This window comes from Rissa tridactyla, chromosome Z (assembly GCF_028500815.1).
Source record: "Rissa tridactyla isolate bRisTri1 chromosome Z, bRisTri1.patW.cur.20221130, whole genome shotgun sequence".
Classification (NCBI taxonomy): Eukaryota; Metazoa; Chordata; class Aves; order Charadriiformes; family Laridae; genus Rissa; species Rissa tridactyla.
In genome coordinates this window covers 17795436-17820700 of record NC_071497.1, presented here as the reverse complement: position 1 = coordinate 17820700, position 25265 = coordinate 17795436, and the positions used below count along the sequence as shown (strand labels likewise).

Below are 25265 nucleotides of genomic sequence, written 5' to 3'. Positions count from 1 at the left end.
CAAACTCTGCATACGCTTGCAGCTCAGTAACTTCAAGCCTGCATCTTCTCTAAAGCTAGTGTCTACTAGATTCACAGTCAGTTACAGACACCAATGAAGTCTGCAGCTCCACAGGCATCTTCTTCTATAGTGCAGACTTACCACTGCATATTATATTGCTTCTAATATGCATTTCTCATATTACAAAATTAACTTATATTGTACTTGCATACTTACATTGCATTTCTCCACAATTATGTTCTTGGCAACTTCTTAGAAATCAATTCATTATCAAGCATAATGACTTCAGATTAGACAGTATTGCATGCAGCATTTTATTGTAAAAAATAATTTCAGATTTACAGTTCAGACCTCTGTAAGGTTAAGCACATTTTACAACGTCTTCCATTCTGCATGAAGCTGTACTTCAAGAATTAGGACAAGAAAATCTGGTCTAACTGTAGATTCAGAAATTCATTGTTACTGGAACCATTAAGTGAAACCAACAAATGCAGCAAAAGTTACAGTAAAACTATTGCTTGGTACTTTTATTCACATGCAGGCAGAACAGTGTAGTCAGTTTTGAAATAGCACTCCAGACAACTAAGCCTATGCTAACCAGAAAAGACTAAACTAATTGCACAACTCTGCAAGGTAGACATTTAATCGTTTAATGGCCGGACACTTTTATGAATGATCTTCTAGGCCCTTTTGCTTCATTGGTGCACTCTATCTTCTCCATACAGGCAGCTCATTTTGCTCCTGCCTGCATAGATTTCCTTTCATTAGCCGCTTTTTGTTTTTGCTGCATAATTTCAGAGTCTCTGTGAAGAAAAAAAAGTTGGATTTAAGATACGGACTCACTGTTTTTCTAAGCAGTCTTTTCCAGCTTGTTTTTGCCCTTTAGCAACCCCCATTTCAAGAAGGGAAGAAGATTAGTACAAAACTTCGCAGTTATCCATGAACACACTGCTTCTATTATCCTGTTTTTTTCAGTACCATACCCTATGATGTAGACAAGTTACGTGATTAGTAGACCTTATGTAATTCTGTTAGTTTTATAAGTAAAGGACAACAATGGATCAAACATCTTGAAGAAAGTATTACACAATCTTTCCCTGTTCCTACCAGGCAAAAAGCTGATCAAAAGAAATAGAAGCTTTACAAGTCTTAACAAAAATAGAGCTGTTTAACAGCAGAAAGAGTAAAACCTACATCCACCATTTATGCTCTGGCAAGTGAATGGACCATGAATCAAGGCAAAGTACCTAAATGCTGTTTCAGCTGAGATACCAGATTCTTTCTGACCCACTTTCCCCTCCTGTTTTGCCCAACCATTTCACTCAACTAGATCTTACCTCTGTTTTCTCTGAGAAGCAGACAAGCTATCCTCTTTCCTTTTCCCTTTGTGGATTTCCTGAGTCTTCTTCAGGTTCTTCTGGCGGGCAAGCTCACGTTGGTTCCCACCTGTAAGATAATATACAGTTTATACAGACAGGTACTACCACTTTTTACACACAGTTTACCTGGGTAGAAATCTATTATAAAGGTGGTAAGGTTTGGCTCAATCTATAGGGTTCATATGGCAGTATTTTCCACCACAGTCTTCCCCTCCAGTGCACAATAGGAGGCTTGAAAACCTGTTAGTTCTCACATTTACATTTCTACAGGTCACTACCAAGAGATCACCAAAATCCATTCCAACATTCCTTTCAGAAACGTAATGCAGTTTCCCATGAAGACTGAAAGGAGACCATCCCATCAATATCCCGAGCAAAACGACAACAGTAACTCATCCAAAGAGCAGCCATCCTGTCTATCTCAAACAGATTCCAGCATCCCATATAGCTTGCAAATTAATTTTAGACTGAAAGCACAGCATTAAAATGAGGGCAGCCTAAAAGAGTTTATAAACTTCCTCAAACTCTTCCCAAGGCCCTCTAAGAAATCAAAAAGCAAATGGCTTTTTGAAAACATCCACCTGCTTTCAGTCTGTACTGCTGTCACACAAAGTCACTGATGGATTTCATCACATCCCACGGTTAAGCACCATAAACTTTCTAAGTCTTGCTCATACTTAGTTATGGCCCATACATGTATTTGTAGGAAGAATACACTTCTGCAGATATCACTAAGATGATGACTAGTATAGTTAATACATGAACTTTGGCTTTACTTCTTGCTGGATAAAGTCTCCAAATCTACTTAACACAGGATTCATAATGTGTTATTGAGCAATCATATCCCAGAAGCTCAGCTACTGCTATCAAATGCTAAAGTTGCCTTACTCTGGGAACCATGAAAGCCGAGATGAACACATAATACCCAAGCAACTACATGTAGGTTTAATTCATTTTTGCTCCAAGGGAGCTGACACGTATGCAGTATGAGGCTAAGGCAGCTATGGAGCTTCATCCCAAGATTTTGTTTACCTACCAGGTATCACAGACCCCCTTGCAAAAGAAGTGGGGCTGACAAAGCTGAAGTTAACACACAACCAAAACTCCAGTTCCTCATCAAGACAGCTTGTTCAGAATAAAGCGACTCATCACATTCCCAAAATAAGTGCATGCACATGTCCCTGCACAGAGTGGACAACCATAATGCTGTCCATATGCAAGAGTATTTTCATGCTATTGAAGGAATTACCAAACGAGCATTCAGGAAGGTTCCTTCTATGCACTGTTACGGGCTTCTGTTCATAGCATTCTTTCCTGTGCATGATTTTTAGATTTCACCGTAAACCAACATCTGTATTTTTCAGTCTTCCTCTTCAATCTTCCTCATTATGTGAGTTTCTTTATGTAGGTGTTCCCTTAACTTCTCAGTAAGTGCACAGTTACAGTTGTTCTACTTACTTTGCTTGTGATGGACTGTTGATACATTCAGTTAATTACACTCAAATGCTATTAAAGAGGTGACCTCAAAAGATTTTTACTTGAAATCAAGCACAACAGTTAAGTATGGCCTTAGCAAGTGCTTAGTCTAACTTCAAACAAAAGTGAGAACAGTAACATTAAATATAAAGACAAAACCACATCACTGTTGCCAGTATAGAGGACACCTCTCCCCAGGACTACCAATCCCCTGAACTGATGGCAAGTCAGGCATGCAATCTTTTTGATCAGACAATATTCCTGAGGGCATGACATCAAAACCAGCACAACGCAATTGCTGCTCAGAGCAGATGCAACACTCCATCTAAATACCCAGTGTCTTATAGGGAACGGCCGCAGCCATCACACACACAAACTCTTCTCCATTAGTTGACAATCATTGCTTAGTATCCACCTCCTTACGGCAGTTCTAGTCTGCTCTAACCTGTCAGAGCTGGTTCAGTTGCTTGGTATTTCTTCTTGCCCTGCTTCTTTTGGTCTCAAAGTGTTCCAGATAAGCTAGGCATAATCACTTGTGCTGTTAAACAAACATGATCCCATTCTTCTATGATGAAAAATTAAAGCTCCATCTCACCGTAATCTCTGTTGTGCCTCTTTTCAGTCTCTCTCCAGTCTTAAAACTACCTATGCCATCTTCCAATCTTGAAGACAGAGATCTAGCCAATCTTCAGGTGCCTGTAATTTCAGGCAGAAATGGAAGCAGTTTAGGACTAGGTATCTGCCATGTCAACAAGTAGACAAGAGCAACCCTGCAGAAGCAGGGTTCTGTGCATTCTTCATACCAGTATGTGCACTGTCTGGCAAGAGGTGCCAAAAGCCCAAATGAAAACATCGTATTATGACTGCTATTTCCCAAGGGATGCTTCTGCCTTGGAAGATACACTTCATCTGTGACACAACATCAAGTACTACCTTTTAAAAAAGCTAAGAGAACTCCTGCTCCATCCTTCTCACCCACATTCATTGAGATCCTGTCCCCAAAGTCCACGTAGAAGAAGGGCTACTTTTTTCAGAAACTGAAGTAAAACAGCTATCTATCTCTGGCTGTACTGGTGTTGATTAGAACTTGATGACTCATGAGCAGATGATACATTCCAGGCTATAAACAGTTCTTGAGTTTTGTGGTGCTCAGGAGGCATGGAATGTGGTATGAACAAGCTAGCAGCAACGAAACAACTCTTCTGTGGTGCTTAAAGAAATGAAGTATCTTCTTTTATCACAAAGAAAAAGAGGCAAGAAGTCAAAACACACTGCTATAGTCAGAATTCACGTTAACAGTTATCCTCCACCCTTCGACCCGGTGCAGTTCCTTCCTTTCCAAGCAAACATTGTGCAGGGTGTCTGCAGTGTTATTCTGTACACATGGTAAGACTGTAAATTTAAGAACGAAACTGAATGGCATCACTGCAAAAGCTTGGCTGCCACTTCTACACAGCAAAGCAGAGCAGGTAGAAAAGTAACACAATACAGTATGCACACAAGGCATACGGAGCCAAACAACTATTTGAAAAGAAACCTACTTGTACCTGCTCCCAAGTAAACATTGTTTAGGACTGTTTGGCCTTGATACTTCACCTACGATGCAGAATGAGTATCCCTAGTTCCAAGGGAGACGGTGCTGCTTTCTACCTTCTGTAACATCAACCTAAATCTTCCATGAAGTGTGGTCCAATCCTGACAGAAGACAATTGAGCTTCCTGTAATGTGAAATTCAAGCATTAACTGCCACATAAAGGCCAGTACACCCTTCCTGCTTATACCTATGCTTGAACGTCCCCATCCTTGCCTGCCTCTGCAAGACAGATGCCTTAGTTCCACCTGTCCCTGCTCTTCGAACTCCAAGATCCAGCTATTCTTGAAGAGAAAGATAAGCAGAAGACCTCTGAATAGCATTGGAACAAGTGGTAATCATCTATAGAGTAAGAAGGTCAAAGAAAATGGCAGTAAATATTGGCTACTGAGGTCATCATCCCTGGAGTTCTTTCTGAGCAGTAAAGGATATAATCACATGTCAGAACTTAAAGCAGTAAAGGGCCTGCCAAGTGCCATCAAAAATAGAAAGCAAAAGTAAACACAGCCGTTCTATGCAAGAACAAAGCAATAATGGAAAACAAGCAATAAAACCCCACTCCAATTCAGCTAGTCACCACCATCTTCACAAATCTATTTAGTTTTCAGGTACCCTGAAATTAGGCAGTACAACAGGTACCATGAATTTATGAACTCAGAAGCAGAGTAAGTAGTTGCTGATAAGCAATCCATTCTTCCTCTATTTTACTATATGTCCATTTGAAACCACAGGCTCTAGAGTCCAGGTCTGATTGATAATGAAACACTGAACTCTGGAAACATGTACTAAAGCAAAGACTAGACTGTATGGCTGAACACCACAACTTCCATACCTCTAGTATTTTAGATACTGTATTAAACTAGGTCATCCTGAAATGAAATGTTATGATTCTGCTATGCTCAGGTGTGGGATGCTGTACCTCTTTTTAACCTTAAGCTATGTTTATTTTAGCATCATGCAGAACAGGGAAAAAAAGTCAACAAAAGCCATAAACCTTGCTCACATTCAAGGTCTGATCTGTGCACAAACTGTTTACGATGCAGGTTTTCATCTGCTCTTCCAGCAGTACGGTGGCTTTGAAGGTATGTACTTTTAAGTGTGAATGTAAAAGCACCTCAGTTAAACAGAGTTAGTTTCTGTATTGCCAAGCATAATATGCAGAAGCCAAACCAGCAATCCCACCAGGGTTAGGTGAGCCAGAGTGTTATAGGTTTGGTTCACGTTTTTCTGCCATTTTAGAGTAGATCTACCAGCGTTACTCCTAAATAAGGTGATGGTTAGCAAGTCCTGCTGCCCTTTCCTACGACTGCCTTAACCACCACCATAACTTAAGCAAGACAGCATTAAGCATTCGTCAGGGATATGAGCCCTTTATTTGCACGCTGGACGACAGCCAGGGCTGAAACTGAGAGTTACTGCTGTTCCAGCAGATCACCATCTTCCTTCCCCCGCTCCGGCCCAGCTGCGCCAGGGGACGGGGATGTTGCTGCTCCAAGCCCAAGACGGCGGCGGCAGGTCTCAGCCCCAGCGGCCCACGCACCCGCCGAGGGACTACGCCAAGTCCACAAGGACCGAGACCCGACAGCGGCACCACAGCGCGGCCGACCCCCGCCCCCGGACCGGCCGCCGGACTGCCCGCCCAGGCCGCACTTGCCCGGAGCCGAACGGCCTAAGGCCCACCGCCCGCTCCGCTCCCCGGCGGCGCCCCGGCGCAGCCCCCCCCTGAGGCCCACCGGCACTCACGGGTCATGGTGAGTCTCTCGGGCCGCGCACCGCCGCTGCCGCCGCCCACCACACCCCTACGGCTCCCAGAACCTTCCACCCGCTCCGCCCGCCGGCGGCGCCCCTTATAAAGTCTCACCGCCCCCTGACGTCACTGCGGCACATGGCCCGCAGACCTGCGCCAATCAGCGGGCTGCGTGGCTGGGGGGCGGGGCCAGTGGCCTCTGAGGGGCGGGGCGGCGGAGTCCGCTCCGCGCGCCCGCGTGAGGCGGCATGGCTGGGGGTCAGCAGCCACGCAGAAAAATAAATCGCTAAGAAGAGTTAAGAAAAAAACCCCCAACAAACAAAAACCAAAGCCCAATTCGCTTTGCTGCTTTCTTCCGGCTTCACGCCCTGACGCCACACGCGCGCTCCCTCCATCAGAGGAAGCCTTATTTTTAACGCTGCGCCTCGCCCCGCCTCTTCCTGCCGCCGCGCGCTGATGACGTTACGGACGGGGGGAGGCTTCCGCCGGGTGTCATGCCGTGAGGCGGCCTCGCTCGCTGCGTTACCGGGCCGCGCGCGCCGCTGACGCTGAGCTCGCGGGCGGGCGAGCGGTCGCGTGCTTCTGCCCCAGCGAGCTGCCGGCGCTATGTTCCGCCGGGCCCGCCTCAACGTGCGGCCTAATGTGCGGCCTGGCGGCAGGGCCGGTGGCGCGGCGGACCCAGAGCCTCAGGGCTCGGGCTCCCCGGCGGCTGCCGGAGCAGAGGCGGCGGCGGCGGTCGAGTCCCCGCGGTCCGAGAGGTGAGTCCCAGTAGGGCCCCGCGGTAGCCCAGGGTGTGGGAAGGGACGGGTGGGCCGTGCCGCCGGGCTCCCCCAGCGGGGTCTTGGCCGGGCCGCGGCCGCTGCCCCTGCCAGGCCCTGGATCCCTGGGAGTGGGACAGGCGTGGGGACCTGTCCCCGCCGCCCTTGGGAAGCCCCCGGGGACGTAGTGGCGGCAAGTCCCAAGTCCCCAAGTAATGCTTGTTGTCACGGCCTGTCACCTCCTGGCTGTTCCTGCTGTGGTTTGGAGTCGTCTCAACTTGGAGACCTCCTGAAATTGCGGCCTGCGCTGCCCTCTGGTCGGTGCCTTGTGGCAGCTTTCGGTGTGACGGTCGGACAACGATGCCTGGGTGCTTGACGTATTTGCAGTCTAAGCAAAACCTGCATTTCTTTACTGCGGTTGCGCTGCAGGTGCTTGAAATAATACATAAGGGAAGACTGCAAAGGAGGGGCCTAGTGTGGTCCGATACTCAGATTTTTTGGCACCGCAGCAGCAGGGAGCTCCAGTTTGCTGTGTATGGCAAAAATTCTTTGCACTCTGTAACTGAAGGACTTTGATTTTACATTCTTACAGTGCTTCCTGTTTTCTATTCACTTCTTCATGTATTATCAAGGGAGAACTTTCTAGCATTTTCCTTTTTGATGGATTGATTTTTTAATTGCAGGGGAAATGCACAGTAAGGTTGGTCCTAGGACCAGTCCTTCAGGGCCTCCGTGTTGTAGGTTGATCCCGGCTGGCCACAAAGCCCCGTACAGCTGCTTGCTTGCTCTCCCTGGGTTGGATGGGCAAAGAATCGAAGGGCAAAAGTGCAAAAGCTTGTGGGTTGAGATAAAGACAGTTTAATAGATAAAGCAAAAGCTATACATGCAAGTAAAGCAAAATCGTGAATTCATTCACTACTTCCCATCGGCAGGCAGGCGTTCAGCCATCTCCAGGAAAGCAGGGCTTCATGCATGTAGTAGTTACTTGGGAAGACAAACGCCGTCACTGTGAATGTCCTCCTTTCTTTCTTCTTCCCCCAGCTTTTATTGCTGAGCATGACACCAGGTGCTATAGAATATCCCTTTGGTCACTTGGGGTCGGCTGTCCCAGCTGTGTCCCCTCCCAGCTTCTTCTGCACCCCCAGCCTCCTTGCTGACAGGGCAGCATGAGAAAAGGCTTTGATGCTGTGTAAGTGCTGCTCAGCCATAGCTGAAACATGAGTGTGCTGTCAGCACTGTTTTGGTCACAGATCTGAAACATCGCACCATATGAGCTACTGTGAAGAAAATTAACTCTATCCCTGCCAAAAGCAGTACAGACCAGTTCTTCAGGACATTTCCTCAGTCTGGAATTGTTCTTCAGAACAACCTTTTCAGTTCTTCTAACTGTTTGGTTCTGCATCTTCCATGAATACTTCTATTCTTTTAGCTGAAGCTTTTTCTTTATGATATAAGGACTAGAAATTCAGGTGTCAGACTAGTTCGCATGGTATGTCTTTAGTAAATCTGTGCTGCCTTTTATTCAACTTGTGTCTTACATCTTTTGTACCTGTTTTGCATTGTGCTGTAAGGATGTTTTTTCTTTCAAATTTTATTTATAAAATTTATGTGTTACAGAGATCAGGTTACTGGTTCTTTTGTTATCCTTTTTTCTTAAATGATGATATAGTTGCTGTTTTTCAATTATGTGGTACTGTTGCTGACTCAAGATTTTTTAAAGATTTTTGTGTTTGTAATTTACTGGGTGCTTCAGCGTAATCTAATGGTGAGTTTCAAAACTAGACACCAATGTCATTCTGAAAGGGAGAATATTCTAAGGGTGGCTTCATGTGGCTTGAAAAATAAACCCTTACAATGTAAGTAACAGGCTCATCAAATGTTTTCCTCAATAAATGTGGAAAATATCCAAGCGTACAAATCCACAAAACCACATCCTGCTGTTTTAAAGAAAAAGTAGAGTACTTTTAAGAAAAATAAATCTTGTTTGTGATGGAAGTTGTTCATGTTGAATGAGGTCTACAAGCCTCTTCCATTTGCCACTGCAGTGAAATGTGTGAGACGTGGAGAAGTGCAGATTTGCTTGGAAAATGATGCATTTATTAGAAGAGACACATGGACCACTGCAGTTCTGTGGTGGGTTCCACAGCTCAGCTGGAGGGAGAAGGTAGTATTCAACATAAAACTTGTGGGAGACTCTCAGGGGACTTTTAGTCCTGGGACCAAGTAGAAAAGGCACAGGTGAGAGCTCCTTCCTTCTTGCCCAATTTGGTCAACCTGAATTCCACTGAATAGCTAGTTTTTAAAGTTTTTAGTTGCTTTTGAAGGTGTATAGGCATCAAATAAGAGAGAGCAGGCCCAGGGATTTATTGCAGTGTAGGCAGTACTAGCATCTTGGAGAGCTGTCTCACTAGATGATGCATTTTAAAGATTGGCCACCTGGATGTCTCTGGAGATTCATGAAGAGTGGATTGAGGGAGGTCAGACAATTTGATTTCCTGAGCGCAGTAATTGGTGACATACAGCACAATGTGTTCATTTTGTGGTCTGCAAGAAAAGTAAAGGCAAATGTGAGAATGTCTTGCATGTTTTATCCCTCCAACCTAAAGGCATTCTTTCATAGCTGCTCAAACCTGTATATGTGGTGTCAATTCCTCTCCTTTGTTTTGTTTTCTAAGTGCTAAATCGTTGATTTGTTTTGTTGGTGTTTTGTTGATTATCAGGGAAGTGAAAATTCTCTGAGCATAAGACTTTTTTTTTTTTTAAAAAATACAGTTTCTGCTAAATTATATTTAATTATTCATAAATCTGGTGTGGCTCTGATTTAAAAACTCCACAAAACACAGGTGGCGTGGGCAAGATGAATGACGAATTGCTTTCCACTGTCTCTTGCTATACAAAAACCAGAGGATGTTGAATGGAACTTGCAAGTATCTAATTCAAAACACACAGACAGGCATCATGTATTAAGGCTGCTGAACTCCTTGCTGAGGAGTATGTATGTATATGAACTCACAGTGTGGGGCAAATTGATTCAGAAAAGTCTGTGAGACTATTAAATAACAAAACATCATCTGTAGCATATGCCTGAGTCACAGATAGTAGCTGGAGAGGATTTGGAAAAGTTTCATTGTATGTTTCTGCTTTTCTTGTATTGTTTCAAAGGCATTTGTTTCTGACTGATTTTGAAGATGGCTAAGTGAACCATGGGTGTGGTTGTCTTTATGTACAGAAACAAGGCATAGTTCCAATGTAAAATAAAAAAACCTCTTTATGACTCACTCGTAATTCTGCTGCAGTCTTACTATGAGCAACATCCAAGGAGCCAAATACTGGAGGAGTCTGCAGATTTAGGATGATCATAATGGTTGGCAATTTTGCTTGCACTTTGAAAATTATTTCTGTGTAATGGATGGAAAAAATACGTAAATAGAAAGCTTTCCAAGGAAGCTAAAAGTTGTTGCTTCTAAAAGGCTACTTCTGATGTAAGCATGAGCAGTAGAAAAACAGCAGCCCATTTCACTGCTGAGTTTTTTTTTGGAATTCACAGTTCACATATCATCTATTTGCAAACGTGCAAGAGGAATGTTCAAATTGGTTGTAATAAAAATCATCAAACTACTAGTTGCATATAGCTTTATTAAAATGCTTTTAATATATCACCTATGTTATGTGGGTTATTTTTTATAAAGATTTATTGTATCATCATGGTTGGTATTCTCAGCTGAAAGTACAGAGCCTTCGACAAAAGCAGGGTGGTGGGGAAGGAACATGTGAGGTAAGCATTATTGGTCAACTAGCTTGTAGCAGTAAAATAATAGTAATTAATATTAGAAAATAATATACCAGTTCTTATAGCTGTTTAGTTTATGAGGAAATACCAGCTGCAGGTTGGTTCTAGCGTGGCTTCTTGTATATAACTGTATTTTTCTGTAGCACTACAAGTATATTGATTGGTGCATAAATGTACCAAAAGTAAGTAAGAGTCACAAATCTGTCACTGTGAAGTATTTCAGTATGATCTTTTAAATTTTCCAGCGATGACAAGACCGACAGCTCAAATGATGCTGGAGAAGCTAGTAAACCTGCAGAGATGCCTACACAGAGAAGAAAACGGATTTCCACCATGCCCAATCTTGTCAAACCCAGAGCTGGACCTTCATCTGCTCAGCATTGTGTATCAAAACCGCAAAGGCGAGCATCCCAGGCTCCTGATGGCAGTGCTTCACTTCAGAAGGATTCCTCTCCGTCAGAAAAGAGTAACGTTGAAAGCTCTTTAAAGTCTCCCATGCTGCCTGAAAAGAAAACACCTGTGCCACAAGTGCCACAGTTTTCCCCACTGAAAAAGTCAGTGAACAAAGAGCAAACTGTAGGTGTAGCTGCTCAAAAAAACGATGATACCTTGCAGAAGAATGTACCCTCCCCACTCAAGGAGAGACCAACACAAGGAAGATCAGGAACACAGGAGGAAAAGTTGCCTAAAAAACCTGCTCCCATAAAAGAGAAACGAACCTGTTCTGACCGTGAAAGGATACTCAAAGCTCGGAAATTAAGAGAAATGCTTAAAGAAGAGCTGAAGAAAGAGCGGATGGTAGGCCTGTGTTGAGCAGTGCTGATCTGTGAAGGGCAAAGACATGTGATTCACCTAACATACATTATCTCATTGCAGTGGTGTTTTCTGATGATCATCAGCCACTTACTGCTGGTAGTCTGTGACACCTCATAACTCTGTACGGGTTTAGCCTGTTTATAAGCAGTAGTAGCACTGTGTGTTCCCTCATAATACAGATTTCATGAGAAATTGTCTGTCTTTTCATTTGATTAGACCCACAAGCCTTTTTGACGTGAGACCTGCTATTATATTATAGTCAACATTTCAATTTGAAAAGTTCCGCGTTTCATAATACAATGGGGAAGCTTGCTGTAAAAAGCTTAGGATTTTGTGTTTCATATATCTTGTCAACTTGATTGTTGACTGAGTTCTCTGATTTTGAATAACTTTTCACTTTTACTTGTGCCAAGTATTGAATTTCTCTGAGAGGGTAGTCACTTAATGGTCTGTGGTGTCCTCTCTGACAAAAGAACACTTCTAAGATAAACTTACTTCAGTTGTTGGGGGCAGGGGACGGAAACAACAAAACTCCCCAAATGGGGCACTTCATAAACAAAGCAGAATATTAATTTGTGAAATATAAAGTACTTTAAGGGTGAATTTAAGGTGTTTATTTCTTTTTATATGGAAACAGTTGAAACACAGGCCTCCAATAATTGAAGGGCGTTCTCCACCAGATCGTTCTAAAATGACCATGAGAGACTTGATATACTATCTGCCAGAAAACAATCCTATGAAGTAAGTATGACTCTTTTTCTCTCTCCTTATATTAAATTATTTTTCTACCAGTTTAATAATTGTGAAAATGAGAATGCTTAGATCTGGAGTAGTAGCACAGATGCAGTATTGTTGCAATGGTAACAAAAGCTTCTAGACATTTTCACATCTACTCAGTCTTCATACAGAAATGAGAATGGAGATTAGTGTGGTTGTTGAAATACAGAAACATGACCCTGTCCCCAGCATTGATTTATCTTTACTAATGCAGAATAATAGAAAATCTTTTTCTTTTTTTTTTTTAAACTAGCTCCTGTTAAATTTTTCGTTATGACTGCCTGCCAAATCTGGTGGACTGCAGGAAGCTAAGCATTTCTCCTTCCTGGGTACTGAAGTGCAAAATGCACTGCAAGACCCAGGACGTCTGTCCACTGCAGCTGGGTGCATGTAGTTGCTACTATTGCCTTTACAGATTTCACCAGTAGTGAGTCTGAGTGAGCATCCCAGATATGTACATACACAGGGAACACTAACGCAGCTGGCTGTACAGGCCAGCAGCCTTTTTTCTGCAAATACCAAAACCAATCACATAAACAAAAGTACAGCTATCCAAGTCCTGTTCTTCCTCTCAGTAGCAGATGAGTTTTCTTTCATTGTCTGTTCTCACCTCTTTGTTAATGTTTGTTTGCTTGTGTGTTTTATCTGTCACTTTCCCTGTTACTTCTTTTACACTGAACAGTCCTTAAGCAGGTAACAAACCAGATGCTCTAATATTCCCTGTACCCTGACAATCGATTACTGCTTGAAATATCTTTTTTTTGTCCTTGCTTATACAAAAAAAAAGAAGGCAAAATTCATTAAGCAGTGCTGGTTATCAGTTAGACTCAAGTCTAGATGTGGTACAAAGAATTGAAAAAAACCTTTCTGTTTTTTTTTTTGTCCTATATCTAAAAAGCAGGTTTTATGTAATGAAGAAGAAATTTTTCTGTACAAACGTTAATCTCTAGCTTTCTATAAAATTCTAGGTCTTCATTGGCAGAAGAAAAGAGAACAGAAAAAAATTCTGCACTGGGTCAAATGAAAGAGTAAGTGTTGATGAGGGGAGTACTTATAATGAAAAAGTTTTCTGATGTTGGTAGAAACCATGTTTGTGTGGTAATACTAACAGTGTAGGTCTCTTACTGTTTCAATATTACAGCCCTTATAATGAATTGTAGTTTGGGAGAGGAACGTGGTTAAAGAGCACTTTGTTTTCAATATTATATTTTTGGATTTGTCCATTTTACAATAGAATGAAAAGCAGATTCCAGAGTTTAGGTATTGAGTAACTTGCTGGTGGGTTGCATTGCGGAGTCGTTCATTAAGTTGTTGAATGTCTGGCATACAGAGCAGCAATTCAAAACACTAACAAAAGTAATATTTTTCCTTGGTGTCTTAAAATTGTAGACAAGAAGAAAAAAGTAGTCCTGATCCTGAAGAGGAAGATGAGGAGGAAGAAGCAGAGAACGGGGAGGAGAGTCAGGATGGTCCACTTCTAGTTCCTCGTGTGAAAGTAGCAGAAGATGGTTCAATTATTCTGGATGAAGAAAGGTAACAAATTCTGTGCCTGGCTCATGGACAATGTATACTACATGGCTGCTTAGTTTGGGAGTAGAGAACAGTTACTTTGGACGGGGGCAAACTTGAGTGTATTTATGTGTTGAGAATTGAGCTATCCTAACTTAGGAAACGGTGCAAATACATGGCAAAAAATGAGCAGCATCTTCATCTCAGTAGTGGCAAACTTTCTGTATGAGAAATGTTTTTGGAGAATGAGATAGAGAGGAAGTTGTCATATTTTATTACAGTGAATGAATACTGAGTATTTGTGAAACTTCCAAATGTCTTCTATTTAATTGACTTCTTTTGTGAAGTTGCTTATGTAACAGTTGCATGTGTTGGCTCAGTTGTCAGTATGATTTGCTCCAGCTTTGCATCTTGTGCTTTATTCAGCTGTCATTGTTTTTAGTAACTCTACTTAAAATATGGCTTTTTTAAAGTATTAGATTATGAAATTATTGTGTTCCCCAAATATATTATTAGCATGGAATTTAGACCAACGTGTAAGAATGGAGCAGCTCTGGTAAAAGAACTTGACAGTGTTCTGAAAGGATATGGAGAGGCTCTTGTGGTTTTGCAAAATAATTTTCTTGATTTTTTTTTTTTAAGATATTTAATTATGTCTGTCTGTACTGTATCTTATAAAATGGGAAAAACAAATTTACTTGCACAGGCTGAGCAGGATAATGATTTCTTGCTGCATTCTTCCATTAAAATACAAGTTAAAGTAATTATTAAACCTGATTACACAGTACAAACTCTGTCTTGCGGCAAGAAAAATCTGAATAGCTGGCTTATAAACATCTACTATGTGTCTTGTTAGCAATATCTTCAGATTGGTCTTTTTGTGTGTTTGCTTTTCCAGTTTAACTGTAGAAGTTCTAAGAACAAAAGGTCCGTGTGTTGTAGAAGAAAATGATCCCATCTTTGAGCGTGGCTCTACAACTACATATTCCAGCTTCAGGAAAAGTTTTTACACGAAACCATGGTCAAATAAGGGTGAGTATGTTTTTGGTTTCAGGTTTTGAGTCTGCAGAAGAATCTTGGTTATCCATCTGTGCTTTGTACTCAATAATTTTTATTTCCAGTGGAGTAAATGGATCTACTTATGTGTGATGTAGTCTCAACCCTCCAAACACTTGCAACAAGCAGAGCCGTGATGTTTACTGTGAAAATCGGCATTTTTAAAAAATTCAGTGCCTTATGATACACAGGCTACCTGTGAATCTTTTGTCATGGATGCTTAGATGCTGTGGAAATGCTAGTCTGCCTTATCAAAAGTGTAATTTTGGATTCTGGTGTCCAGATATTTGTGCTCTATATGGGACATTTCTTAAAAGCTTCTTCACTTGGTTCTTCCAGCATGGGCAGGAATAACTTCTATAAGCCATCTCTATGTAGGCTGATTTCAATGCATGTGGACAGCTGTGTTTTTATGAGTGGGTGATTGGTTTTTTTTGTTATGCCTGCTGTGAATTGATTATTATCTCTTAAGCTGACAACACTGCGATACTTTTTACAATTGGAAATGTTTTTTTACAACCTTAGAGGGAAGAATTAGCTTCAAAATTCACTGTGCTGCTTTTGGAATGCACTCTTTTCCTGTCAACAAATAATAATGGAGATGGTATTTTTACACAGGCATTTTTCTGATTTCTGTATGTCCTTGTGTTCGTAATAAAAGTGAACATTGGCAATTTGGAGGTGGTTAAGTTTGATTTATTAGCTTACAAAAGGTATTTCACATTCTGCAGTTTTATATTAGATTAGACAGTTCTCTCTGTTGATAGTTCGTTCAGCAAATGTTATTAGAGGTACTTAGGTGAAATAACACACATACTCCGGCCTAGCTGAACTTTTGCAGACACAGTAGATAACCTTAAAGTTATTTATCTCATTGCATTAAGTTTGAAAGGTGTTTTTATTTTAGATTACAAGAAGGATGGTTAGTTAAATAGTTAAGTGTGTGTAATTTTTTTTTCCCCTTCGCTTCCAGAAACAGACATGTTCTTTTTAGCTATCAGTATGGTAGGAACAGACTTCTCCTTGATTGGACGACTGTTTCCTCATAGAGCCAGAGCAGAAATTAAGGTAAAAATCTAAGCACTGTGTGAAGCAATTAAAATCTGTTTTCACTTTTCTGTTTCTCATTTGCTATTCCTATGCTTCCTCTGTTAGTGTTGATAATTTTGATGCTAACTGGTCCTGTAGCAATACTTTTTTAATAACTTTCCAAGAGGTAGTAAGTATGTGAAACATGCTGGGTTGAATTCTGCACAACATATCTAGTAAATCTGTCATAGCTCAACACAGTTTGTCTTGATTTTATTTTAATTGAAGAATGCTGTTAAGCAGAGAATCATAGAATGGTTAGAGTTGGAAGGGACCTCAAAGATCACCTAGTTCCAGCCCCCCTGCCATGGGCAGGGACACCTCCCACTAGACCAGATTGCTCAAAGCCCCATCCAGCCTGGCCTTGGAACGCTTCCAGGGGTGGGACATCCACAGCTTCTCTGGGCAACCTGTTGCGGTGCCTCACCACCCTTACAGTAAAGAATTCCTTCCTAATATCTAAATCTACCTTCTTTCAGTTTAAAACCATTACCCCCATGTCCTATCATTACACTCCCTGATAAAGAGTCCCTCCCCATCTTTCCTGCAGGCCCCTTTAGGTACTGAAAGGCTGCTATAAGGTCTCCCCAGAACCTTCTCCAGGCTGAACAAACCCAACTCTCTCAGCCTGTCTCCAGCCCTTTGATCATCTTCGTGGCCCTCCTCTGGACCCACTCCAACAGGTCCGTGTCCTCTTGTGCTGAGGGCTCCAGAGCTGGACACGGTACTCTAGGTGGGCTGTCACCAGAGCAGAGCAGAGGGGGAGAATCACCTCTCTTGATCTGCTGGCCACGCTTCTTTTGATGCAGCCCAGGATGCATCTGGCCTTCTAGGCTGCAAACACACATTGCTGGCTCATGTTGAGCTTGTCGTCCACCAACACCCCAAGTCCTTTTCCTTGGGGCTGCTCTCCATCCATTCTCTGCCCAGCCTGTATTTGTGCTTGGGATTGCCATTGTGAGGTTTGCATGGGCCGACCTGTCCAGGTCCGTCTGGATGGCATCCATTCCCTCCGATGTGTCAACCACACCACACAGCTTGGTGTCGTTGGCAAACTTGCTGAGGGTGCACTCAATCCGACTGTCGTGTCACTGACAAAGATGTTAAGCAGCACCAGTCTCAGTACCGACCCCTGAGGAATGCCACTTGTCACTGGTCACCACTTGGACACCAAGCCATTGGCCACAACTCTTTGAGTGCCACCATCCAGCCAATTCGTTGTCCACTGAGTGATCCGTCAGTCAAATCCATGTCTCTCCAATTTAGAGACAAGGATGTCTTGTGGGATAGCGTTACACGCTTTGCACAGTTCCAGGTAGATGACGTCAGTTGCTTTTCCCTTATTGACCAGCACTGTAGCTTCGTCATAGAAGACCACCAAATTTGGCAGGCACGATTTGCCCTTAGTCAAGCTGTGTTGGCTGTCACCAGTCGCCTCCTTAACATCTATAAGTGGATGTTTGGTGAGAGTCTTCTGTGTTGCCTCTTTCACGGTATCCAGCTGGGAAGATACTCAGTATTTCAGACCCTGCTTAGTTTGGAAGTAAGGCCAAAGATGTTGAAAATAATAAAAAATTATGACTGGTGGTATCTATTGGAGACAGATTTTATATTTAAAAATTAAGTACACTCTTGTGTTCTGTGGGTGTGTTTGTAAGTTTTAACAACTTTAGTTGGTAGAAGATTGTGTTGTATTCAAGAAGGTTTATCTTGAACTGCCATTTTCTACAATATATTGTTTAGTTTCTTGCTTACTGAAAAAGGCAACTGTACCTTTGCTTTCAGAACAAGTTCAAACGTGAGGAAAAAGCTAATGGATGGAGGATAGACAAAGCTTTCAGTAAGTAAAGTAAACGTACCCCACCCTACAATGAGTCATTAAATAGTAGTCGTCTTTTTTCATGGTAATTTTTGTCCTTTACCATGCCTGAATTGATTATAAAGAAAAGTTTCTGCTCATAGGTGAGTTCAGAAGCTGGGGTATCTTAGGGTTTTATGACAAACATTGTCCACAGTAAAGATCTTTAGCTTTAATTTCTGGCTTTTCTATATGTCTGATAAATGAGATTAATATAAACTTTCCTTTATGTATATTCAGTTGAAGATTATTCTGATTCATGGGAATTTGTAGCACAGTTACTTATGGTAAACTGCCTTGAGAATCCTTAAAGGCTTTGTGTGTTATTTGAATGGCTATGTAAGTACTAGAGCAGCATGTTAATACATTATTTGATACTATGGTACAATTCATGTATTTGTTAATTATTAAATTTTCTAAACTACTAAGTACTGTAACCTTTTTACTATTTGTTTTTTAAAACCAAGCTACCATAATCCGTATAGGTGTCAACTCAAGTGTTTATATGTGTTCCTGCTCAAGTGATACAGAAAGTGTTTGCAAAAACAATTCTCTGTTTAAATTTATATAATCTTTGCTTTTTAATATCATAACATACACCAATGACTATTTACAAAGCAGAAACTTGGAAAAATTATCAAATTTGAAATCTTTTCTATTTTTTTGCTTTAATCTGATAGAAGAGAAGCGTCCCTTTGATTTTGAATTCTTTGCCCAGCTGCTTGAGAAGGTCTTAGCAGATGAGGAAAAGAGGAAGCAAAAAACTGTTAAAAGCCAGAAGCCAAAGGAAAAGAAGCCATCAAGACCTCGGAAGAAACCAAAAGGTACTTCAAAAGAATGCCTGATTTATTGTTACTGAGCAGTGGTCAGTAATGTGTTGCTAGCAGAGGAAAAATTGTGTAGGGAATCTTTTCCTTCCCTGTTCCAGGCAGGGCAAGAGGGTCTTGGCTTGATAGCGTAACTATTTCAGACGTAGTTTACTGATATGCGGGATGGCAATAATTGGTAGCGGCCAGTTTCCTGAGGTGTGTTTTCTCTGGGCAGGAGTGTGAGACCACACTGAGATTAGTGATTTTCCACAGTCTGAAGCACTGATATGGTAGAGGGGATATTCTAATTTAATAGTTGAAAAGTATCTTCATGAGTTGGTAACAAAATTCACTTTTAGAATCCTTGGGCCAAAACCATATTTTTGGCAACCTCTTCTGTAACTTTTAATTTAAATTTTCCTTACATTTCAAATCCCTTTCTTTTAGGGTTTTCTTAACTATAGGGTTCTTTTTCTCCTTTAATTATTGTTAGACTCCTCAAGGGTGCGACTCTTTGCAGGGATCTTGTAAAAGTTGTCTTCGTTTTCTGATCTATTTAAAATAAAGAATAAAGATTGTGTTTAATTACTATTGATCACCATAGTGTCTTTTAACTTCATTACCAATAAAAGAACCTTTCACAGATTAAGAATGGTTATACTGACACCACTTCATAAATTCCCTGCTAATTCTGTTGGGTTGTTCACTTATTTGTTCCACAAGAATACATTTTCTTGTAAGTGGTACTGTGGAACAAACAAGCAAACAACCTTTTTAAAGGGGATGCTAGTTAGGAAGCAACATTGATGTTTAATTCTTAAAATTGGCATAGTTGCCGCTTTTCTATAGCCTTGATTTCATATCTGATTAAGTAAGATGTCCCACCGATTAGGACTTATGGATACATAGAGACGTTCCGTGCGTAGACTTTAATGGTAGATTAAAAGTACTTTACCTTTAAAGTAATGTGAGTATGCATTTCTACTTCTCTGGCATTTTGGATTTCTTAACTATAGGGGAACAAGTTCATTAAGAATAATAAAAAAACAGGGAAAGGTTTGTGGTGGTTGATATTCTGTATAAATACAAGATCAAGACAAAATGTCTTGAAAAGGGGAGAGAGGAGAATTTTAGAAACTCATTAAGCCCAGAAAAGAACTTGATAATTATTAGCTAGATAATAATTTCGCTTTCTTATGTAAATAAGCGTGATTAACTACAGTACATCTATTAATCAAAATTACTTCTCCGTGCCATACTTTCTGCAACCATCACCTTTTTCTGCAGAGATATAATAATTCTTTTCAGCAATAGCAATGCCTATTTTTCCTGTATCCAAAAGTGACTGTGTAACCCACTAAAAAGTAGAGGAACAAGAACATTTACTAAATTGCATCCTAGACTAAATTACATCCTGTATTGACTTTCCCCTGGTGAAGTGTTGTCCCACGTACAGAATGTGTTTTGCATTTAGTGTTGAAGTTAATCTATGCTGAAGCTTTCCTCTTAAGTCAGTGACTGACTTCTCATGATCCTGCTCATGTGCCTGGCAGTGTATTGGCAGTGATGTATGAATTCACAAGACATTGCTTGTGGAAATATCTTTGCTATTTATGGCTCCTAATACTCCACCAGTCTATTAACCAGGAACCATATTGTCTCAATAGCAAAAGCTGCCAGCACAGAAGCTGCTAACGATCAAGATGATCTTCAGGAAGCTAGAATTTCTGATGCAGAAATGGAAGCAGATACTGTGATGGCTGAGAAAGAAAATGAAGAATCTTTGGGCATTTCTGACCAGGCAGAAGAACAGGTTGCATTAGAGCCAGGGTTAGCAAAAAAGAAGAGAAAGAAGAAGAGAAAAGATGATCTTGAACAGGAAGTGGAGAATCTTTCAGAAGAAATGTCGGTCCCTTCAGATGTGGTGGAAGAAGATAAATCCTCTAAGAAAAGTAAGAGGCAAAAATGCTCACTGTCAAATGTTCAAATGTCTTAGCATCACAGAATGGTTAGAGTTGGAAGGGACCTTAAAGATCATCTAGTTCCAACCCCTATGCTGTGGGCAGGGACACCTCCCACTAGACCAGGCTGCTCAAAGCCCCATCCAGCCTGGCCTTGAACACTTCCAGGGATGGGGCATCCACAACTTCCCTGGGCAACCTGTGCCAGTGCCTCAACACCCTCATACTGGAACCTTTCTTCCTGATGTTTAATCTAAATCTACCCTCTTCTAGTTTGAAGCCATTAGCCCTCGTCCTATCATTACATGCCCTTATAAGAAGTCCCTCTCCAGCTTTCTTGTAGTCCTCTCCGGCTTTCTTGTAAGTTTCTTTATATAAAATATAAATTTTATTTAAAGACTTTGAAAACTTAAAATTGAGAACTTGGGTTTTGATTTATGTCACTGGACTGCCTTGGGAGCTTGTGGAACGATGCCTTCCAAAATCAGCTTTCATACTAAGTCTAAACATTTTATTTTTGCTGAGAATAGAGCTCATAAATCTTAATACTTAGGCATTTTCTACTGTGATTTTTTGTTTTAAATTGAGTCTTTCTTCACTGTAGCTAGGATGTGAGAATTGGAATTCTAAGATGTTGCCCAGAATGTCCAAATTGATTTAATTCTTATTCGTTAGCAGAAAAAAAAATGGTATGTGATGCAAACGATGGTCATACTACCTGTAGAGAAGAACTGGATAGTGTTATTGAAGGCAAACAAGATGAGGCTGCTGTTACAGAGGAAGAGATATCAGCATCCTGTTTATCAGCAGATGACATAATGGAGGGAGAAAGTGACGTCAATTTATGCAGGTAATGTTTACAATGGAAAGCTTAGGCAAAATGAAAAATAGTTTAACGTTTTAGTATTGGTTTTGTTTATTTATGCTTACCATCATGTTAACTGGCATAGAATGGGCAGGTTTTTGGTTTCTGAGGACTGTCCTGTGTTTTAGTAAGCTGTTCTTCATTTACAGTCTCAATAAATTCTCTGCCCTGATGCCTGCCCTTGCAGCGTTAATTTACATTAATACTAAAATCCTATCCAAAACAGCTTTCACTTTTTTTAGGGTGTTAATGAACGCTATTGTCTTACCATAATTCCTAATATTTCTCTCAAAGCACTGCTTGGTGATGTTGATAAGTCATGTTCTATGCACTTACATTTGTTTTTTAGTAAGATGGTTCTTGTGGGAAAGAAAAGTTCTTTGGACTTTATTTGTGCAGAACCTGTGTGGGAGGCAAGCTTTTGGTTTTGGGCATTCTTTTACTACAGAGAAAGCGAATGTTTTATTAAACTTGTTATACAAGAAAGTGGTAAATCTAAAAAAGTCATGTTGCTGGTGCTACTTCAGAATTTTGTATCTTAATTATTGTATTTAGCTGTATTGTAATTGTTTGTTATTTAATACATATTCACATAATTTTTATGTGCTTTAATACCTCTTTGGAAGCATATGAAGGAACAGCATTAGTCTTAGAACTCAACATAGATTGTTACAGAAGATCAGGGAAAAAAAAAGCTTCTGTGTACAGTGTTTATATTAGTAAAGTCTGTTTAAAAAAAAAAGCTAGTCTAGAATATTCAGATGGGATTTTAACATCTTGTAATAGCATTGCAAAAGTTGTTTTAAAGCTTACATCCTGCAAATATCACTAAAACTTGTCAGAATCTCTGAAACGCATGTAGTTATTTCATGTCAAAATTGCATTAATTTTTCTGTGCAACTTGATCTATCTGTAAACAATAATAGCTTTTTTATTAAAACACACTAATACAATGTTTTTGTGTGCTTTTATTGACTTCAGCTTTGAAGGTAGCAATGATGTTATACTAGAAACGGAATCTGCTAAACTGAGAACCCTAGATATTAGAGATGATACATCACAGGAAAGCCTGATTTCAGAGTTACCTGTTTCAAAGATTAGAAGCAAAGAAAGACAATCTGAAGAAACTAGAGAAACAAAGGTATTTTTATTTTTTATGTAACTCTTACTTCTTAAGATCTTCCTCTTTACTATTAAAAGTGTTTTTGTAAATCAAAGCCAATTTTTGGTTGGTTTTGTGATGTTTTTACTGCTAGGTGGAAAAAAGGCAGCAAGCCTGAGAAGATCACCAAAACTTAAATGCTTTCAATTTGGCTTGCTTTAGTAGGTTGTCTGTTATACTATATTTATTTAGAGAGTATTCTGTGCATGCTTGGCTTACCTCATAGACAATTTAAACAGCTGAACAGTTGAATTATTCAAAAGTGAAGCAGTACAATATCAACAATAAAATCTTGGAGCGAGATTTTTTGCTGGCGTAGGCTTACTAGCACAATGTTAGAAACTGATTTGAGCAGAATGATCATTGGGTTGTTTGTGCTGCCTCAGAATGGAAACCTGTGTAAACTCTTGTCCACGGGTACTGGCTGCCATGAGGTGTTTCAGGAAAGACGCAAGGAACTGGACCAAGATTGAATGATCTTTCTTCGGGTATGTTCCAATCAGGTCCAGCAGTTTAGAAACTTCATGCGGTTGTGTCTGGCTTCTTTTGAAGCCCTTGATGCACCTCTTACTCATGTCAGCTACTTTTTTGCATCTATCTGTACCTTTGTCATGAATTGCATACTACATCTGAGAGTTCATTCCTTTAATTAGTCACTTAATTTTAAAAGTATATTATTTGGATTGTTTTCAGGCTGATGCCTGATCGTTTGATATGCATTGTACTTCCGTTGTTCTGTTCCCGTTCATCTTTGTGATGTTCCTGTTCATCTTCTCCAAGCTATTCCTGTTTATAACGACAGTTTTTCCTCTCTCCAACAATATTTTTTTTTCAAGCTGAAGAGTTCTAGTCTTACACTTCTCATATAAAGTTCATTCCTCTGATCATCCTTCTATCCTTACATCATTGTCATCTTTGGAACTTAATCTCATACTGTGTAAAGTCTGATGAACTGAATGAACTGAACAGGGCGATGTGCTATATACACCAGCCTATCATAGTGGTGTCAGTAGCCTGAGTAGCTAAGCTATCTGTCTGATTAATTATGGCTCTTCGACATGCAGCATAATAACCTCTAAAACAGGTAATTTCAAAAGACCTTTTATGTCAGTTCTAATTCTCTTGGCCTGCTATGGTTAATTTTCTTTAAAAGTATGTAAACATGATCACTGACCTAAAACTAGAAATGCTCAGCTAACCACTGGCGTGAAACATTTTTTTATTAATATTATTAAAGAGATAAATAAAGTAGAGAAATGTTTTTGTGCAGTAGCCTTTTACCATAATTCACTGAATAGGTTCCATAAAATCTTTTCTGTAATTGTGATTAGTTTGCTGTGTTGTCAAATTTTTCTTTTCTTTTTCAGAGTGGTGGTCAGTGCTCTCTAGGAAAATGATTTAAATACTAGACGTGGAAAGTAACGATAGCTGATACTTCCTAAGGAGTGTGTTATCAGCTTCATCTAATTAAAAGACAAAGAAATAGGCTTACGGGAACCTCATGAAGTTCAGCAAGGGGAAGTGCAAAGTCCTGCACGTGGGGAGGAACAACCCCAGGCACCAGTATGTGCTGGGAGACACCCAGGTGGAAAGCAGCTTTGCAGAAAGCAAAGCTGGTCCTGGTGTCCTGGTGGACACCAAATTGAACATGAGCCAACAATATGCCCTGGCTGTAAAAAAAGGTTAATGGTATCCTGGGCTGCATTAGGAGAAGCATTGCCAGCAGTTTGAGGGAGGTTATCCTACCCTGCCTATTCAGCACTGGTGAGGCCACAGGTGTAGTACTGTGGCCAGTTCTGGGCTCCCTGGTGTAAGAGACATGGACATGCTGGAGATAGCCCATGAAAGGGCCGTGAAGATGGTGAAGGGACTGAAGCATCTTCCCTATTAGGAAAGGCTGAAAAGAGCTGCGACAGTTCAGCCTGGAGAAGAGAAGTCTCAGGGCCATCTCTTCTATCTCTATATAAAATCCTAAAGCGAGGGTACAAAGAGGACGGAGCCAGGCTCTTTGCAGTGGTGCCCAGTGACAGGACCAGAGGCAATGGGCACAAACTGAAACACAGGAGGTTCCCTCTGAACATCAGGAAACAGTTTTTCACTGTGAGGGTGATGGAGCACTGGCACAGGTTATCCAGAGAGACGCTGGAGTCTCCATCCTTGACAATATTCAGAAGTCATCTGGATGCAGTCCTGGGTGACCAGCTCTAGGTGGCCCTGCTTGAGCACAGGGGTTGATCCAAATGACCTCTGGAGGTCCCTTCCAACCTGAATCATTCCCTGAATCTTGTTCTTTTTTCTGCTTTTGTCTACATTACAGCAAAGAGTTCTACCTTTATTGTGTCATTTCTACAATGTTTTTTTTTCCTTACTCAGAAAAAAGACATACATGACTTACATAGACCAGATGAAAAGCAGAGTGCAACAGAAAGTGATTCTCAGTCTGAAAGCATGTAAGTAGAATTATTTTACCTCGCAGTTGTTCTTGAGCTAAACCTATACTTACTTAATTTGGGTATAATTCTGATTTGCCATAGTAGGTTGGACTACATGGTGGACGTGGTAACTTTTTTCCATATTTAGTGAAGCTTTTTGATAGAAATTTTGGTCACTAAGGAGCAATGA

General features: G+C 40.8%; 2 protein-coding genes across 12 annotated transcripts in view; one reads left to right on the top strand and one right to left on the bottom strand.

Moving 5' to 3' along the window:
• Positions 1-290: 290 nt before the first annotated feature.
• SERF1A (small EDRK-rich factor 1A) lies at positions 291-6340 on the bottom strand. Its single transcript, XM_054186364.1, has 3 exons — positions 6190-6340; positions 1338-1446; positions 291-803 (listed from the first exon to the last, which is right to left on the bottom strand). Exons 1-3 carry the CDS (start codon positions 6194-6196, stop codon positions 731-733), a joined length of 189 nt encoding a protein of 62 aa, XP_054042339.1. The 5' UTR covers positions 6197-6340; the 3' UTR covers positions 291-730.
• An 81-nt stretch (positions 6341-6421) lies between these two features.
• Positions 6422-25265, top strand: part of BDP1 (B double prime 1, subunit of RNA polymerase III transcription initiation factor IIIB) — a 53834-nt gene continuing 34990 nt past the window's right edge. For 5 of the 11 annotated variants that reach the window (XM_054186355.1, XM_054186354.1, XM_054186351.1 and 2 more), the window contains exons 1-13: positions 6424-6951; positions 10987-11539; positions 12195-12298; positions 13303-13362; positions 13724-13867; positions 14742-14875; positions 15873-15967; positions 17774-17828; positions 18527-18670; positions 20323-20607; positions 21292-21466; positions 22463-22622; positions 25017-25093. In XM_054186355.1, the coding sequence (XP_054042330.1) occupies positions 6800-6951; positions 10987-11539; positions 12195-12298; positions 13303-13362; positions 13724-13867; positions 14742-14875; positions 15873-15967; positions 17774-17828; positions 18527-18670; positions 20323-20607; positions 21292-21466; positions 22463-22622; positions 25017-25093 (2138 nt within the window). In that variant the 5' untranslated portion in view covers positions 6424-6799. Of the gene's footprint in view, positions 6952-10986; positions 11540-12194; positions 12299-13302; positions 13363-13723; positions 13868-14741; positions 14876-15872; positions 15968-17773; positions 17829-18526; positions 18671-20322; positions 20608-21291; positions 21467-22462; positions 22623-25016; positions 25094-25265 lie in introns of all 11 variants that reach the window. The other 6 variants (XM_054186350.1, XM_054186353.1, XR_008463890.1 and 3 more) reach the window with 5 other exon arrangements.